This window comes from Urocampus carinirostris, chromosome 2 (genome assembly GCF_059441175.1).
Source record: "Urocampus carinirostris isolate Australia breed hairy pipefish chromosome 2, RoL_Ucar_1.0, whole genome shotgun sequence".
Lineage (NCBI taxonomy): Eukaryota > Metazoa > Chordata > Actinopteri > Syngnathiformes > Syngnathidae > Urocampus > Urocampus carinirostris.
This window is the reverse complement of record NC_142350.1, coordinates 1,257,133-1,275,933: the sequence shown is the minus strand read 5'-3', so window position 1 is coordinate 1,275,933 and position 18,801 is coordinate 1,257,133. Positions and strand designations below refer to the sequence as shown.

At 44.9% G+C, this 18,801-nt stretch overlaps 1 protein-coding gene across 7 annotated transcripts in view; it reads left to right on the top strand.

The window, feature by feature from the left end:
- Positions 1-18,801, top strand: part of vars2 (valyl-tRNA synthetase 2, mitochondrial) — a 34,607-nt gene that overhangs the window by 203 nt on the left and 15,603 nt on the right. For 3 of the 7 annotated variants that reach the window (XM_088328234.1, XM_088328233.1, XM_088328235.1), the window contains exons 2-11: positions 57-246; positions 4,522-4,603; positions 4,678-4,778; positions 5,728-5,855; positions 5,947-6,013; positions 6,086-6,183; positions 15,216-15,297; positions 15,413-15,532; positions 17,011-17,119; positions 18,508-18,762. In XM_088328234.1, coding sequence (XP_088184360.1) covers positions 57-246; positions 4,522-4,603; positions 4,678-4,778; positions 5,728-5,855; positions 5,947-6,013; positions 6,086-6,183; positions 15,216-15,297; positions 15,413-15,532; positions 17,011-17,119; positions 18,508-18,762 — 1,232 coding nt within the window. Of the gene's footprint in view, positions 1-56; positions 247-4,320; positions 4,460-4,521; positions 4,604-4,677; positions 4,779-5,727; positions 5,864-5,946; positions 6,014-6,085; positions 6,184-15,215; positions 15,298-15,412; positions 15,533-17,010; positions 17,120-18,507; positions 18,763-18,801 lie in introns of those variants that run through there. The other 4 variants (XM_088328236.1, XM_088328238.1, XM_088328237.1 and 1 more) reach the window with 4 other exon arrangements.

Here is an 18,801-nt window from a genome sequence, read left to right as displayed (position 1 = left end):
GTTGAGGTGAAGGTGAATTTTAAAAGGCGTTCATGTTTTTTTGTCCACCTTGACAGTATTGAAAATTATTTGAAGATGTGGAAATCGCTGAGGCTTGCGAGAAAGGAAAAGGGACTCTGGCTGCAAAAGTGTATATCTTCCGGCGACTTTTTTCAGGCTTCCACGTCTTCCGATTCTCGTCCTCATCTGAAAAAGCAGAAGCGGAGAAAGCAGAGGGAGGATGCCATTTTGTCTTTCCGCAAGTCTGTGAGTAGGACCACCGCCGACTGCGATAAAATAATTTGCCATAAATAATTCTTTGAAATAAAATAGATATACACTGGAGATCAAAATTGGAAAGCAACTAGTAAAAATTTAATAATTCTGGTCCATTCTCTTCCAATATCCTCCACAGTTTGGTGATTGTAGTGGGTTTCTTGACAATAACTTTGTCACTAAGGGTTTTTCCGTAGTTCTTTATTGGTTTTAGATCAGGACTCTGGGCAGGCCATGCCATTAATTCAATGTTTTCGCCTTTGAGGAAATTCTTTACTCGTTTTGCCGTTTGACATGGAGGATTGTCCTGCACGAACACTTTAGGCTGATTGGACAATGAACGCAAGTATGAACCATGTGCAGTTGAAAGAGGTTCTGATATACATATGCATTCATTCGGCCATGTAGCTGTAGAAGAGGCCCATGACACTTCCTCCTTCACCATTCACTGACTTTTTTCATACACTTTGGGGTTGGTCTTTCTCCAATGTGTTGCCGAACATAATGCTTCCCATCAGACCCAAATAAATTAAATTTGCTTTCATCTCTGAAGCAAACTCTGGACCAATTCTTCTCTGTCCACACAACATGCTCTGCAGCAAAGTTCAGCCAAGCTTTTGGATTGTTTTTTTTTGCTAATGAGAGGTTTGGCCCAGCACTTTGGGCCTTCAGTCCAAATGCTCTTAAACAGCGAAACACTGGATGGCGAAACAGTACTGTATCATGTTCAGCACGGAACTGGTTAGCAATTCCAGCTGCAGTACGGAAAGGGTTACCCATTGACATCCTCTGCAGTGACCTGTCCTCTCTTTCATTTTTCTTCTATGGATGACCAGCCTTCTTGGGTGACTTGATTGAGTTTTTAGTTTTGTAAAAATTCAATATTCTTGAAATCACAGATTTGGAACGTTCAACTTGTCTTTCTATGGCTGATAGGGTCATCCCTTTCATGTTCTTTTTTTTAAACTTTAATTTCTCATTTTTGGGGGCCTCTCCTTCTGAGAGGTAAGAGAATTCTCCCACCATGGTCCACTGTGTGTCGTAAGAGGCGACTAAAGTGGAGGGAGCGAGGGGACTGGGGATCCTCTCCTCTCTTTCTCTACTCCCTAAGAGACAGCAAGGCAAAGAAAGGGGGACGGGAGACCGAAAAGTCTCGCAAACCCTAGTTAGAGGATGTGGAAGTAAAGCGACTGAGTGGAAGAAAGAGGAGATCGGAAGGATGATGACTAAATGGAAGGTTGATGTGTTAGCCTTGAGTGAAACAAAGATGAAAGGAAGGGGTGAATTACAGCTTGAAGGTATGTATGTTAGAAGGTCTGGAGTTACGGGTGGACATGATAGAGAAGGAGTGACTGTGCTTGTGAGTGAGAAAGCAAAGGAAAAACTGGTGGAGTGGAAAGAGATATCTTCCAGATTGATGTGGGTGAGGTTGAAGTGGGGTGTAGAAGTATGGATGTTTATAAGTGCATATGGACCTGGTTAAGAAAGAAGCGCTGAGGAGAGAGAGGAGTTCTGGAAGGACTTGTCCGAATGTGTGGCAAGTGCGAAAGAAGGGTGGAAAGTTGTAATACTAGGTGACCTGAATGCTGGAGTGGGTGATGAAACGGTTGAAAATGTGATTGGTAGATATGGAGTACCAGGAAGAAATGAGAGTGGGAAGAAATTGATTGAGTTATGTGTGGAAAATGAGCTGGTGATTGGAAATACATTGTTTAAAAAGAGGGACGTGAATAAGTATACCTTGTCAGAGTGGATAGTGGCAGAGCACTGATGGATTATGTAGTGGTTAAGAAAGGGATGTTAAGTAGATTGTTGGATGTGCATGTTTACAGAGGTGAAATGAGTGGTATGTCTGAAACATTTTTATGTGGAAGGAAAACTGAGAATAGATGGATCGTGGAGGGCTAGTTATAAGAAGAGTGTGAGGGAAGAGGTGAAAATGTCAGAGTTGAATAAGGCAGAAAAGGAAAGAGAGTTTAAAGAGAGGATAAGGGAAGAGTATGAACGGGTTAGTGGAAGAGAAATGGAGAGTGTGGAAATTGAATGGAAGTGGAAGAGGCAGTGTTGAGGAGTGCAAACTAAGTGCGTGGAATGAGAAAATTTGGTCGAGGTATTAGGAAAGGAAGTAAATGGTGGAATGATGAGGTATCAGAGGCTGTGACAGAAAAGAGACGTGCCTTTGAGGAGTTGCTGCAAGATAAGAGTGGCGATGCGTATGAAAGATATGAAGTGAAGAAAAGGTTGGTAAAAGCGGCAGCGGAAGCAGCGTAAAGGAAAGCAAATGATGAATGGTGTCGAAAGATAGGAGTGAACTTTGAGGAAAGTGAGGAAGTGAGAGTCGAGGCGATCGATGGTATGGAGAGAATGCCCGTGTTGGTTGATTTAAATTAGAAGCTTGTGGAAACATGGTACGTGCAACAGGCAGTGAAATAAATGAAAGGGGGGAAGACACCTGGGTTGGATGGTTGTACTGCTGAATGTCTGAAAAAGGTGGCACAGCTATGATTGACTGGTTAGTACGCTTGTTGAATGTATGTTTTTTAAGTGGTGTGGTTCCTGTTGATTGGTGTAGTGCATGTGTGGTGCCATTATATAAGGGTAAAGGTGATAAGTAAGAATGTAGCAATTCGAGGGGTATCAGTTGGTTGTCGGGTAAGCTGTATGAAGGAGTCTTGAGAAAAAGAACGAATCAGGTGGTGATGCAGGAGCACAGTGGTGTCAGGAAAGGAAGAGGATGTGTGGATCAGGTGTTTGCAGTACGACAGGTGTGTGAGAAATATTTCGCTTTCGTGGACTTGGAAAAGGCATATGACAGAGTTGAGAGGCATTGTGGCAAGTGATGTTAATGTATGGAGTGGGTGGAAAGTTGTTGGAAGCATTGAAGAGTTTTTATGTGAACAGCAGAGCATGTGTAAGAGTAGGGAGTGACACAAGTGAGTGGTTCCCTGTGTTGACTGGTGTGAGACAAGGGTGTGTGGTGTCACCATAGATGTTTAATTTATACATGGATGGTGTTGTGAGAGAGGTGAATGCAAGAGTATTTGGCAGAGGTGTGGAGCTGATTGATAACATTGGAACAGTGTGGCAGGTAAGTCAGTTATTGTTTGCAGATGACAGCGCTTGTGGCTGATTCTAAGGAAACATTGAGAAGGTTGAATGGAGTTTGGAAGAGTGTGTGATAAGCGTAAGTTATGTGTGAATGTTGGGAAGAGTAAGGTGATGAAGTGTTCACGTGATGGAGTGGGCATGGCGGTAGAAATAAGGGTGCATGGACAGGTGTTGGAAGAAGTTGAAAGCTTAGGTAGTTGGGTTGTGATGTGGCTGCAGTTTGTGCGAGGTATTGCACAGAGTGATTCAAGAAAGCAAGGTTTTGGGTGCTCTGAGGAGAGTGATGAGCAACAAGAGTATGGATGTTCAGAGGGGCTGTGTGAGAGTGTGATTGTGCCGACTGTGTTGTATGGTGCAGAGACTTGGAGCCTGAACGCAGATTTAAGAAGGAAATTAAATGTTTTTTAGATGAAGTGTTTGAGGAGTATGTTAGGAGTGACAAGATTAGATAGCTTGAGAAATGAAGTTGTGAGGGACAAAACTGGAGTAGCAGTGGAACTGAGCAAGCGTGTGGATAAGAGCGTACTCGCTTGGTTTGGACACATGGAGAAGATGGATGAGGAGCGAATGTTGAAGAGGATCTACAGAGCAGAAGTAAATGGAAGGAGACCAAGAGGAGGTCCGTGATTAATGTGGATGGATGGTGTTATGAGTGCACTGCAGGAAAGGGGTCTAAATCTAGTGAAAGCCAGAGCTCTTGTTGGTGATAGGAATGAGTGGAGAGGTGTTGTAAAAGGATAGTGGCATGTTTGGGCGCATTCTAAGGGATGGGCAGGGCACCTGTATGATGGGACAGGGGTAAACCAGTAAAAGCTGTCGGGCCCCGCTGTTGAACAAATGAGTGTGTTGTGTCACCCTGACCCGAGTGACATGGCCGCTTTCTTGTGTCCCGTTTCATTTGGAGGGACGAAAGCTTGACCAACTTAGGTGCCGAGGTGCCTAACTTGTTTGGGTGTTTGGGCATTTGGGTTGGCCATGGTCAAAAATGTTTGTGTGTTTTTTTGATTTTTTTGCTATTTTTTCTCTTTTTTAATTTATTTGTTATTGTATGTGTTTGTCTTGCTGTCGCTCAACCCTCTTGAGGGATATGACCAAGGTAAATAGATCGAATGACAAAAGATGAAGACATAAACAACATTTGAGATGTTTTGTTTCCAGGCGGCAAAAGAAGGCCTTCTGAAATGGAACCACAAAGAGAAGATCGTCTACAGCGCCCCCACGCCACCTGGGGCCAAAAAAGGTGAGACATTTATACTTCATTTCCCCAGTTTTCTGCCATCTTGAAGACACGCTCTTTTCCGAAATGGTGGACAGACACAAGCATCCCCTTCCCATCCTCATACTGCCCGGACTACGTGGAATCCCGATGGTACGAGTGGTGGGAGAAGGAGGGATTCTTCATGCCCGAGTACCATGTGAGATCTTTAGTCTTTATTTGTAAAAGTACCATATATTCCTCACTGTAAGGGGCACATCCAGAAAATAGTCTTTTGTGAATATTTTCTAATATATAAGGTGCACTGGACTATAAGCTGCATGGCATTATTTGTGCATTGATTGATTAGTAGGAATGTAACAGTGATCACAATTGTATAACATTAGATGCAACGGGATTCCAACCTGAATCGCGGTGGGGAGAGTGCGGTATCCTATCTACTAGACCACTAGGGATCCGGATAATACACAAATGGGAATTGGGTTTTATCTCATAATCACACTACCTTTCGTTGGCGTACCATGGTGGAGAATAGAGGACAGAAAGTGGTCCTTAAAGATATAAAAAAAACGCAAAATAACATGACAAGGTTAACAATTCTTTGGTGTATCTGATGATTGACATTAACTAAATTTTCAAGTTTGTTTTTATAGTTAACGTTGTCAATAAATGAGTTTTCATATTGGCTGCACATATTCAAAACGTATGACACTTACAACGCTTAGTAAAAGCTGAGAAAAAGTCAAACAACTATATACCGATTTTAATCACTGTTTTTTTCTCTCTTCTCTAACATTCGTTTCTGGTACTGTGTGTAAAAACAGTGTGATAATGAAATAAGACCGAATGCCTTTTCATATGCAACCTATGTCTCTGATGGCCTGATGGTTAGGCGCTCTTACTGTTGCAATCCATGTTCAATCCCTGTTACAGCAGTTGTTATGCTATCATGGTCAGCAATATTTATCGACTAATCAATAATTGTACAGATTTGTTAATTTACAGAGATGCACTTCCAATTTCATCCGTATATAAGGCACACTGGATTACAAGGTTTATGTTCACTTTTTTGGGGGGTTTTAGGTGTATAGTGTCGTCCAAAAAGTACAGTACTTTTTGTTAATGAGTGGTCGTTCTTTCCTCGTTAGGACGTCGACCAATCAACTCACACTGTTGACCAAAACTTCTCGTTGTGTATTCCGCCACCGAACGTGACCGGGACGCTTCATCTGGGCCATGCCTTGACCGTAGCCATAGAAGATGCTTTAGTTCGATGGTAAATAGGTACAGATTTATTAATGGGTTTTTTTTTTTTTTTTTTTACAATTTCTGGCTAAGTTTTGGCTTTAATGTTCTGCGCCCACCAGGAAGAGGATGCAGGGCCAGAGAGTATTATGGGTCCCTGGCTGTGACCACGCCGGCATAGCCACACAGGTAAAAAGCCAGCAAGATATTTTCAAGCCTGACCTTGGAATTTGGGAGTTGGTTAAACTGTTTGTGACTCAGAGCGTTGTTGAGCGGCTGCTGCTTCGGAAAGAGGGAAAGCGAAGGCAAGATATGAGCAGAGAAGAGTTTTTGCAGGAAGTCTGGAAGTGGAAAAAGAAGTGAGTGAAATTTGCTTGGCCAAAGCCTTGCCCAGACTTTGCGCCAACCGTGTGCCAAGCAGCAAATAAATGAGACTTGACAAAGGGGCAAGACCTGGGATCCAAAACCTTTTGACTCAAAGAGCCAAAAAAGCAAAATGATTTTTATTTTTATTTATTTATTTTTTGAAAGAGCCACACCATATATTTTAAGACAAAATTCAACAAAACTGCCAAATCTCCTCTCAAGACAAAAGCTAATTATTCAGCACATTTTATGTCACTGCGTGATGTTTGATAATTTTATAAAAATCTATGAATTAATAGTAATCCCAGAGCCTGTGTCCCATAAATTTGTGAATGTTGAGGCTCAAATAAGGGTTTAAAACGGGGTGCAAGCAAGTTTTTTGGTAAAAATTCCACAAAACACTGCAAACGAGGATACCAGCGTATTAACTTTCGGTGCAGACGGTGCTGGTCGAGGAGTGTGCGCCCCCCTGTGTATAGCTCCATCCATTCTTACCTCAGCCAGTCAAATTGCTCTAGGTGCTTTGCTAGACCTTATGGGTGTTAAAGTTTCTTATGTGGCTTTTCATCATAAAGTATCTCAACAATTTACATAGATCATTTAATAGGCTTCCAAATAAAGGATTATTTAGCAAGTTACAGCCAAAACAAGGTCTGTTGCTGTGACACCGTGACTGTAATCTGTAGGTGAATAAATGTCCTATATATGTATATATATATATATATATATATATATATATATATATATACACTCGACCGAATCATTTATGCAGTTATTATTGTCTCGGTTTTACACATGCGACAACTGGCTCTGTATGTGACAACACTTTGAGTATTTGCCAAGTTCTATTTTAATCTCCGAGCCATATGTACTCGTAAAAATAGCCATATATGCCTCGTGGGCCACACGTTTCCAACCCTTGGGTTGGAACTGTTAGACAAATAAATGAGACTTGAGTAAAGAGGTGGGTGGGTGGATCCCTTAACCACTAGGGTTGTAGGGGCACCATTTCCTGTGGTTTTGTGCCCATCCCTCTCCAGGCCAAATGTTTCCACCTGGTCTCATTGAGGACCTTTCGCATATTAGGCGATTGTGCGAACCACTGCACTACTAAAACATGAGTAAATAGGTTGGCAAACAAATTACATTGGACTAAAGAGCTAGCCAAAAAAATGGGACTTGAATAAAGGGTTAGGCAAATAAACGCGACTTGACTGATGAGCTAGACCCAGGGGTCAGCAACCTTTTTGGTGTGGAGTGCCACTTTCAAATTTCCTTGGAACTCTGTGTGCCACACTGATATAAACTATATGGAACTTATATCAAACTTATATGAAACTATATACTGATATGAACATAAATGACTCCCACAACATTTTTTTAATATCCAACAGAGCTGTAATTTTACACTAGTCCAAATATACAACATGGATATACATTTTAATCGTATAACTCAATGTTTTTCAACTCTTTTTGAACCAAGGTACACTTTTATTTATAAAAAAGTTCTGAGGTACACCGTCTGTCGATAATGTTTGAAAATGAAGTTGAGTCAAATATTTCACTGTGCTACCTCATAAGCAGATAATTAGTTCATAAAAAGAAGAAAATGATACTTAAAATTAAAAAGAATGATGTGTTTTATGTTATTTTTTACAGTGCAATCTTAAACCGCTTTGTTAGCACAGTACAGTAAGACCTCGGTTATCGCGGTTAATGGGGACCAAAACCAACCGCGATAAGTGGAAAATCCGCGAAGTAGTGGCGCACCTTCAAAAAAATAAAATTCATAAATCTCATGTCATTATCTGCACCGCTTATCCTTATTATTCGCGAGCGAGCCCCTAACCCGCGGCGCGGGTACTTTCGGGCGCGATACCCACGACACCGCGACAAGCCGAGCGGGTCCGGCGCTCCACGCGGAGGCCGGCCTGTCGGAAGCGCAGAATCCCCCGCGTGATGGGGGAGGATTTTGTACGGGAGTCGAATTTGGGCACAACACCGGCGCGCGGTTTTGGGGCGGCTTCCGCTTCACCGCCCCCTAACCCCACAGGTCCCCCCTACCCCTTTCCCCCGCGGCCCTGTCCGTCGGCCGGAGCCATCGAGGGCCGTGTAGCGCCATGTAGAGCCATCGCGGCCCAAGCGGGAGACGTGACGTTGGTGACTTTTTCATCCGCGTTAACAAACGCATTTTGTAGAATACGATCGCGCTTTATTGTTTCAATAAACACGTTATATAGACTACTATCGCCCAATTATTTTAATTAGCTCGCTTTATGGTTTCAATAAGCGTGTTATCTAGAATACGATCGCTTTTCTCGGATGCGCAGCAGAATGAGAACGGGTCCGGACCAGTGTGTGAAGTGCCTCCATTTTAAAGACTAGGGTCGTCGAGGGGGATTCCCGCAAAAAGTGAAAATCTGCAAAGTAGCGACGCCCCTTAAAAAAATTTTTTTTTTTTTTTTTTTTACCCTTCCAGACCGCGAAGCTCTGAATCCGCGAACGTCGAACCGCGAAGTAGCGAGATCCCACTGTAAATTTAATAACTTAATTTGTTTACCTCAAGAGCAGATAATTAGTACATAAAAGTTCTATAAAAATCTACTGATATGGATGACTATTACAGTTCCTCGTCTGAAGATTGCAAAAATACTGAATAATGGCCTGATTTTTTGGAAAGATAAAATTGGGAAAATTCCACCGGCACACTAGACAAGGTCTCACGGCACACTGGTTGAAAAACACTGGTATAACTGACCAATTTATCTTTCACTACAGGGAGTGCAGAATTATTAGGCAAATGAGTATTTTGACCACATCATCCTCTTTATGCATGTTGTCTTACTCCAAGCTGTATAGGCTCGAAAGCCTACTACCAATTAAGCATATCAGGTGATGTGCATCTCTGTAATGAGAAGGGGTGTGGTCTAATGACATCAACACCCTATATCAGGTGTGCATAATTATTAGGCAACTTCCTTTCCTTTGGCAAAATGGGTCAGAAGAGGGACTTGACAGGCTCTGAAAAGTCAAAAATAGTGAGATATCTTGCAGAGGGATGCAGCACTCTTAAAATTGCCAAGCTTCTGAAGCGTGATCATCGAACAATCAAGCGTTACATTCAAAATAGTCAACAGGGTCGCAAGAAGCGTGTAGAAAAACCAAGGCGCAAAATAACTGCCCGTGAACTGAGAAAAGTCAAGCGTACAGCTGCCAAGATGCCACTTGCCACCAGTTTTGCCATATTTCAGAGCTGCAACATCACTGGAGTGCCCAAAAGCACAAGGTGTGCAATACTCAGAGACATGGCCAAGGTAAGAAAGGCTGAAAAACGACCACCACTGAACAAGACACACAAGCTGAAACGTCAAGACTGGGCCAAGAAAATGATGAAATGAGAGTGAGTCTTGATGGGCCAGATGGATGGGCCCGTGGCTGGATCGGTAAAGGGCAGAGAACTCCAGTCCGCCTCAGACGCCAGCAAGGTGGAGGTGGGGTACTGGTATGGGATGGTATCATCAAAGATGAGCTTGTGGGGCCTTTTCGGGTTGAGGGTGGACTCAAGCTCAACTCCCAGTCCTACTGCCAGTTTCTGGAAGACACCTTCTTCAAGCAGTGGTACAGGAAGAAGTCCGCATCCTTCAAGAAAAACATGATTTTCATGCAGGACAACGCTCCATCACACGGATCCAAGTACTCCACAGCGTGGCTGGCAAGAAAGGGTCTAAAAGAAGAAAAACTAATGACATGGCCTCCTTGTTCACCTGATCTGAACCCCATAGAGAACCTGTGGTCCCTCATCAAATGTGAGATTTACAAGGAGGGAAAACAGTTCACCTCTCTGAACAGTGTCTGGGACGCTGTGGTTGCTGCTGCACGCAATGTTGATCGTGAACAGATCAAAGCACTGACAGAATCCATGGATGGCAGGCTTTTGAGTGTCCTTGCAAAGAAAGGTGGCTATATTGGTCACTGATTTGTTTTTGTTTTGTTTTTGAATGTCAGAAATGTATATTTGTAAAAGTTGGGCTGTTATATTGGTTTCCCTGATGAAAATAAATAATTGAAATGGGTATACATTTGTTTTTTGTTAAGTTGCCTAATAATTATGCACAGTAATAGTCACCTGCACACACAGATATCCTCCTAAAATAGCTAAAACTAAAAAAGCCCCACTCCAACTTCCAAAATATTCAGCTTTGATATTAATGAGACTTTTGGGTTCATTAAGAACATGGTTGTTGTTCAATAATAAAATTAATCCTCAAAAATACAACTTGCCTAATAATTCTGCACTCCCTGTATTCTTGTTCATCAATCAACTAAAAAATGAATGTGGATAACAAGTGGAAAGGCCTGTAGCCATCCATGACTTCAACTTTTTGCCACAAGAATTTCCCAGAATCAACCATTCTTCATTAACAACGAACTACAATCAAAAAACAAGTGCTATGGGCAGCTACCATACCATTCATCAATGATATATTGTTTCAGAAAATATAAAAACTAATAACAGCAGCAAAGCAGAAGGCACATGCGCACACACGCACACACACGCTTCTTTAAAATATTCGCCATCAGTAAATGGTTTTCTTTGCTCTGCTTTGCAGTGAGCAATGTGATAGCTTGCTTCAGTGGTGGTGTTTTTAGCAGTGAAAATGGTTTCAGGGTCTGTGTTTGTTTGCCGTACTTGGACACAGTGTGTTTTAATGTCTCCGCCTTGCCAGACGCATCCTTGAATTCATGTTCATGTTTTGTCTTGTAATATGACGTTTAACACTTGCCGTGCAACATACAACACTCTCTAGGCATAATGCACAAAACATCACCGTCATTTTTTGCACAAAGCCTCATTCGTTAGGCTGTCCACGCTGGCTGGAAAGAACGAGATGTTTTCGCTCAAGGAGCAGTCATGATTCGTTCATTTATCGCGCGCGTGTTTCGTTAGCTGGGTTGAAACACGGATCACTCCTCCTTTCCTCAGTGCCGCGCACACGCTCACAAACAGAGCAGAGGAGGAGGGGCGCTAAATTAAAGCCTCTAAATAACACGGAACGCAACTGAAAATGTCTAGATTTCAGGTAAAAATGCACATTTTTAAAATATAATCATTATTATTTTGCCGTGCACTCGCGTGCCACTGGTTAACCCCTCGCGTGCCACTGCTGGCATGCATGTCATAGGTTGCCGACCCCTGAGCGAGACAAAGACATGGGACTGGACTAAAGAGCTAAACAAAGAAATGGGACTTTACTCAAGAACTAGGCAAAGTTACAGGACTTGACTGAAGAGCTAGGAAAAAAACTCCTAATACAGTAATCCCTCGGTTATCGCGGTTAACCGCGAAAAGTGAAAATCCGCGAAGTAGCAACGCCCCTTTAAAAATGCTTAAATTTGTTTTTTAATTATTTGGTTTTCTTATTATTATTTTTTAGACCTGCGAAGCTCTGAACCCACGAACGTGGAACTGCGAAGTAGCCACGCCCCTTCAAAAATGCTTTAAAAAAAAAAAATATATATATATATATATATATATATATATATATTAATTTCCATCCATCCATTGTCTTCCGCTTATCCGAGGTCGGGCCGCGGGGGCAGCAGCGTTAAAAGGGAAGCCCAGACGTCCCTATCCCCAGCCGAGAGACATAGTCTCTCCAACATGTCCTGGGTCGCCCCCGGGGCCTCCTGCCGGTGGCACATGCCCGGGACACCTCTCGAGGGAGGCGTCCAGGAGGAATCCTTATTAGATGCCCGAGCCACCTCAACTGGCTCCTCTCAACGCGGAGGAGCAGTGGCTCTACACCGAGTCCCTCCCGGATGACTGAGCTTCTCACCTTATCTCTAAGGGAGAACCCAGCCACCCTGCGGAGGAAACTCATTTCGGCCACATGTATCCGGGATCGTGTTCTTTCGGTCATGACCTAAAGTTCATGACCATAGGTGAGGGTAGGAACGTATCGACCGGTAGATCGAAAGCTTTGCCTTTCGGCTCAGCTCCCTCTTCACCACGACAGACCGGTACAGGGTCCGAATGACGGCAGACGCTGCACCGACCCGTCTGTCGATCTCCCGTTCCATCCTACCCTCACTCGTGAACAAGACCCCAAAATACTTGAACTCCTCCGCTTGGGGCAAGACCTCCTCCCCGACCTGGAGGGAGCATACCACCCTTTTCCGACTGAGTACCATGGCCTCGGACTTGGAGGTGCTGATCCTCATCCCGGCCGCTTCACACTCTGCTGCGAATCGCTCCAGCGAGAGCTGAAGATCACTGCCTGAGGAAGCCAACAGCACCACGTCATCTGCAAAAAGCAGTGACGCAATGCTGAGGCCCCCAAACCGGATTCCATCCCCGCCAAGGCTGCGCCTAGAAATTCTTTCCATAAACAGAATCGGTGACAAAGGGCAGCCCTGGCGGAGCCCAACCCTCACTGGGAACGAATCCGACTTACTGCCGGCAATGCGGACCAGACTCTGGCACCGGGCATACAGGGACCGCACAGCCCGGATAAGACCCCATACTCCTGAAGCACCCCCCACAGGGCCTCCCGAGGAACACGGTCGAATGCCTTCTCCAAGTCCACAAAACACATGTAGACCGGACAGGCAAACTCCCATGCACCCTCAAAGACCCTGTAGAGTGTATGTGTTCCACGGCCAGGACGAAAACCACATTGTTCCTCCTGAATCCGAGATTGGACTTCCTGGCGGACCCTCCTCTCCAGTACCCCTGAATAGACCTTACCAGGGAGGCTGAGAAGTGTGATTCCCCTGTAGTTGGAACACACTCTCCGGTCCCCCTTCTTAAAGACGGGAACCACCACCCCAGTCTGCCAGTCCAGAGGCACTGTCCCCGATGTACACGCGATGTTGCAGAGGCGTGTCAACCATGACACGCCCACAACATCCAGAGCCCTAATGAACTCTGGGCGGATCTCATCGACCCCCGGGGCCCTGCCGCCGAGGAGTTTTTTGACCACCTCGGTGACTTTAACCCCAGTGAGCCCAACCCAGAGTCCTCAGGCTCTGCTTCCCCAGAGGAAGACGTGTCTGTGGGATTGAGGAGGTATTCGAAGTACTCCGCCCACCGATTCACAACGTCCCGGGACGAGGTCAGCAGCGCCCCATCAGCACTATACACAGTGTCGATGGCACACCGCTTCCCCCCCCTAAGACGCCGGATGGTGGCCCAGAATTTCCTCGAAGCCGTTCGGAAGTCGGCTTCCATGGCCTCGCCAAACTCCTCCCATGCCCGAGTTTTTGCCTCAGCAACCGCCTAAGCCGCATTCCGCTTGGCCAGCCGATACCTGCCAGCTGCTTCCAGAGTCCCACAGGCCAGGAAGGCCTGATAAGACTCCTTCAGCTGGACACCATCCCTCACCGCCAGTGACCACCATCGGCTCTGAGGGTTGCCGCCGCGGCAGGCACCGACTACCTTACGGCCACAGCTCCGATCAGCCGCTTCGACAATGGAGGCGCGGCACATGGTCCACTCGGACTCAATGTCCCCCGCCTCCCTCGGGACATGGGCAAAGTTCTGCCGGAGGTGCGAATTGAAACTTTTTCTGACAGGAGATTCTGCCAGCCGTTCCCAAAAGACCCTCACAATACGCTTGGGTCTGCCGGGTCGGGCCTGCATCTTCCCCCACCATCGAAGCCAACTCACCACCAGGTGGTGATCAGTTGACAGCTCCGCCCCTCTCTTCACCCGAGTGTCCAGAACATGCGGCCGCAGGTCCGACGAAACGACGAAAAAGTCGATCATCGAACTACGGCCTAGGGTGTCCTGGTGCCAAGTGCACATATGGACACCCTTATGTCTGAACATGGTGTTCATTATGGACAAACCATAGGTCCCCAGGGGGTGCGGTCTCGAGCACACCCTCTAAGGACTCCAAGAAGGGTGGGTACTCTGAACTGCTATTTGGTGCATAAGCACAAAATACAGTCAGGACCCGTCCCCCCACTCGAAGGCGGAGGGAGGCTACCCTATCGTCTACCGGGGTGAACCCCAGGGTACAGGCGCCGAGCCGTGGAGCAACTAATATGCCCACACTGGCTCTGCGCCTCTCACCACGGGCAACTCCAGAGTGGAAGAGAGTCCAACCCCTCTCGTGAAGACTGGTACCAGAGCCCAAGCCGTGCGTGGAGGTGAGTCCGACTATATCTAGTCGGAACTTCTCAACCTCACGCACCAACTCGGGCTCCTTCCCTGCCAGAAAGGTAACGTTCAATGTCCCAAAAGCCAGTTTCTGTAGCCGGGGATCGTCGCGCCAAGGACCCCTCCCTTGGCCGCTACCCAGCTCTCTGCGCACCCGATCCCTTTGGCCCCTCCTACAGGTGGTGTGCCCATGGGAAGAGGGTCCCACATCGTCCCCTTCCGTGGGTAAGGGTCCGGCCACCAGGCGCTCGCCAGCGGACCCCACCTCCAGGCCTGGCTCCAGAAGGGGGCCCCGGTAACCCGCGTCCGGGCAAGGGAAATTGAGGACCAACGTTTTGTCTCATCATAAGGGGTCTTCTGATCTGCGTTTTGTCTGGCCACTCACCTCGGACCTGTTTGCCATGGGTGACCCTACCAGGGGCTTAAAGCCCCCGACAACATAGCTCCTAGGATCATTGGGACACACAAACTCCTCCACCACGATAAGGTAGCAGATCAAGGAGGAGATATATATATTATATTATTTTATTTATTTATTTATTCTTAGACCCGCAAAGCTCTGAACCCGTGAACGTGGAACCGCGAAGTAGCGAGGTCCCACTGTATTTACAAGCTCTTAATAACTAACAATAATAACCTAGTAATAACATGTTATTTCGAAATGCTGTTACCTGCCATTTCTAATCTGTTGCAAATAAAAATTCACAATGTTTATCAATTATTTAATTCTAACTCTTGAAGCTTCAAGAAGGTTGGCGATGACTGCACTGCACAATACATCAACAGCTAGTAGTTGAATATCACTCGCTGTCCTTTTAAACTGTCGGAGGGGCTCGCCGCTACTTGACTCTTGTGTAATAGGAAAGGAGATGAAATCTACAGTCAGCTGAGGAAACTTGGCGCCTCGCTGGACTGGAGTCGGGCTTGCTTCACCATGGACGAGGTGAGACGTGGACACCCCCCCCCCCTTCGTGAATGGCTGGCCTGCAAAACAAAGCGAGCCAATCAATGAAGGATGTCAAGAGAGCAGCCTGGATTTTTATTTGTTTTTGTTTTAGGATTTCAGCCGCGCGGTGGTGGAGGCCTTTGTGCGTCTGAGCGATGCCGGTTTAATCTATCGCTCGGAAGGGCTCGTCAACTGGAGTTGCGCTCTCCAGTCGGCCATTTCCGACATTGAGGTCATCACCTTAAGTATTAATTACCCTGTTTTATGCACTATAAGGCGTACCCCTATAAACCCCCCAGAAAAAAAGTATTGTGATATATTTTCTTACATAAGCAAACTGGACTAAGACGCATGGAATCAAAACTACAGTATGAGCTAATTTGGCAGAAAAACAACAGATAAATACATTTAAATTCAAACAATTGATTTAATTAAGGATCAATTATGATGATGACATCTGGTTTCACCACAAAATTTTATAAATTCCTCAATAAACGGTTACTGCGCTCTCCCCTTTTCAGTTCAGCAGACTTTTTTTTAGTTGCTATTTTTTTTTAACAATGGCCTCAACCATTACCCTTATAAGGTTGCTGTAAAACTAAAAACAAAGTAAATAGACTATACAGATACATTTGTTACCATGAACACAAATTTTTATTCAATTAATCACTGTATGTTTTATACTTTCGGACTGTTATTGTCTTAAACAACAATAGAAGATGATTTGAAATGTTCATGTTAACCACAAGAGGTGCACTCTAAGACAACTCTATGATAGTTGCTATAGTCAGAATAATAATTTATTCGTAATTATGCATTTCCAATATGAGACAATATTTTCATATATATACATATATATATATTTATATATACAGTAATCCCCCGGTTAATGGGGACCGAGACCACCCGCGAAAACTGAAAATCCGCGAATTAGCGGCGCCCCATCAAAAATGCTTGAAAAAAAAGTATGTATACAGTTCCGATGCAGCCGCAGCCAAACAGGGCGCAGCCATTTTAGTCATCAGATGACCAAACCTCCCAATTCCAACCCTTAATGCCGAGCTCTGAGCAGGGAGGCAATGAGTACCAATGTTGGTATCTCAGGTATGACTCGGCCGAGGCTTGAACCAGCAACTTCCGAGTCTCGGAGCAGGCACCCTACCATCTAGGCTACCGAGCTAGCGGCATCGAATGGCTTTTACAACAAATACACGAAACCACACACAATTAGCCGTGTTTAGGTAGTACAAACAACTGCTCGCTTTTGGTATAATAAAGTCAAACTTGAGATTAAATGTGACAGAAGAGAATATACTTACGTCGCGTCGCCGAGTTCCTCCTGAGTGCCACATAAGAAGGGGGTGAGGTGGGAGGAGTTGAAGGGGGGGGGAGCGAAGCATTGTGTCAGGGCCTCCCCCTCCCCTTCACAATAAGAGTGTCCACACCGTGTCCTCAGTTGACATAAGCTCGCGCTCAATGGCGTCAAGTCAATAAATGCTTTAATTGAGAAGGTAAGGTATATTTTTTAGACTCGCGAAGCTCTGAACCCGCAAAAGTGGAACCGCGAACTAGCGAGGTTGAACTGTGTGTGTGTGTGTGTATATATATATAGGGCGCACCGGACTATGGTCCTGAAATATGCTATTTATTAGGCTGGCCATTAGCATGGGCTTCCGTCATCATGAATAACTGCCTACATTTCTTTGTCAGGTTGACACAATGGAACTTAGCGGGAGCACCATGTTGTCGGTGCCCACTTACGAGCACCAAGTGGAGTTTGGAAGCATGTACACCTTTGCGTACCCACTAGAGGGTGATGGTGAGTCACACTTTTTATGCTGCCCATTATCTGTCTAAATCAGGAGTCTCGAACTCAATTGACTTGGGGGCCACGGGAGCTCAGGTCTAGATGATGGTGGGCCAAATCTGGTTTTCCACAACAAAGTTCTGATAAAAACATTCTACTGTTCTGAAATCTTGTTTTTTTTTTTATCCACACAAAATATCTCATCTCATCTCATTAGCTGCACCGCTTATAATGAAAATAAAAACATGAAAACCTAGAAATCTAATAAATCAAGAAAATAAATTAATCCATAATCCGATAGGGTCGCACTTAAAGGGACAGTGTGTGTGACCTTACCTCGAGGAAGATAACACAATTGTCATTTTGCTGCCTTACGTACCCTTAAAAAACTGAATGAAGGCGGGGCAAAAAAAAAGTAAAACGGTGCGTTTTGGTCACTTTGAGTTTCTGTGGATAGAATTTTTGCTTGCTTTTTTTCAGGGCTCACATTTGGTGATTAAAAAATAAAACACACTGTCCTTTTAACTTTCATATTAAAGAGGGGGCCTTAAAACAATCATCCTAAGTACCACAATTGGACTTGGGGCTGCAATTTTGAGACCCCTGGTCTAAATACTGCCCTTTATTCACTTTGAGTCTCCATAGCTTGTATTCTTCCTTGTGCTTTTTTTTTTTTTTTTTTTTTTTTTTGCAACTTAACTTTTATTGTGCTTTTTTCTATCCTTTTTTAACACACAACAAAGGGGTCAGGGCGAACAAAACAACAACAACAAAAAATAAACAACCAAAACAAAATTGCAGTGTTGGGGAATATCTTCAATGTTCAAATCCAGAAGGTTGGTAACCCCTGCACGACACTATACAGCAGGGGTATCAAACTTAATTTACTCTGGGGCAGCTGGAACTAAGGTATGCGTATGTTTGGGCCGCATTGGGTTTTCCAAGGCAGGAACTCACCAAAAGATGCATGTATATTACATCCAATGTTGTTTGAGCTTCATTTCAACAGCATTGACCATCTCCTTCCACACTCCGGCAGCCTCATTCCACATTTTAATCGTAATAAAACATTTTGACTTCAGTTTGCCAAAAAATGGTTACTTGAATCAGATGATTTGCTTAAACTTTGAGTCTGTAATGTGTACACACTGTGTAGGTCTAACCAGGAAGTAGCTAGCAAATTATATTGCAGATTAGTGCAGTATTTTCAGTAATTGTCGTACTCAGTCGTGGAAAATTGTCCAATGTGTGTGCTGGTGGATTTTGAATTTACTTTTACCGGAAATGCAACGGCACCAACTGGTGCAGGGAGATCTATTAAATACACAAAGTGAGGAAATTGAAGAACGCCAATATGTGAACCATCAATTTAAAGCGTGTTTTATGTGTTCCTGGTTCAGCTGGCGAAATCCAGGTGGCGACCACCCGTCCGGAGACCCTGCCAGGAGACGTAGCCATCGCCGTTCACCCCCTTGACCCTCGATACCAGGCTCGATACTCCTCCCGCCTTCCTCACCTTGGAAAAAATACCCTACTGTTTCCAACTTTTTCCACTCGTTGGCAGGCTTTTCACGGGAAGCGTTGCCGCCACCCGTTGGACGACCGACTCGTGCCCATCATCACAGATGAGACGGTGGAAACAGAGTTGGGCACGGGTATATGCCTACTGCCCATCAACCCCCCACACACCCACC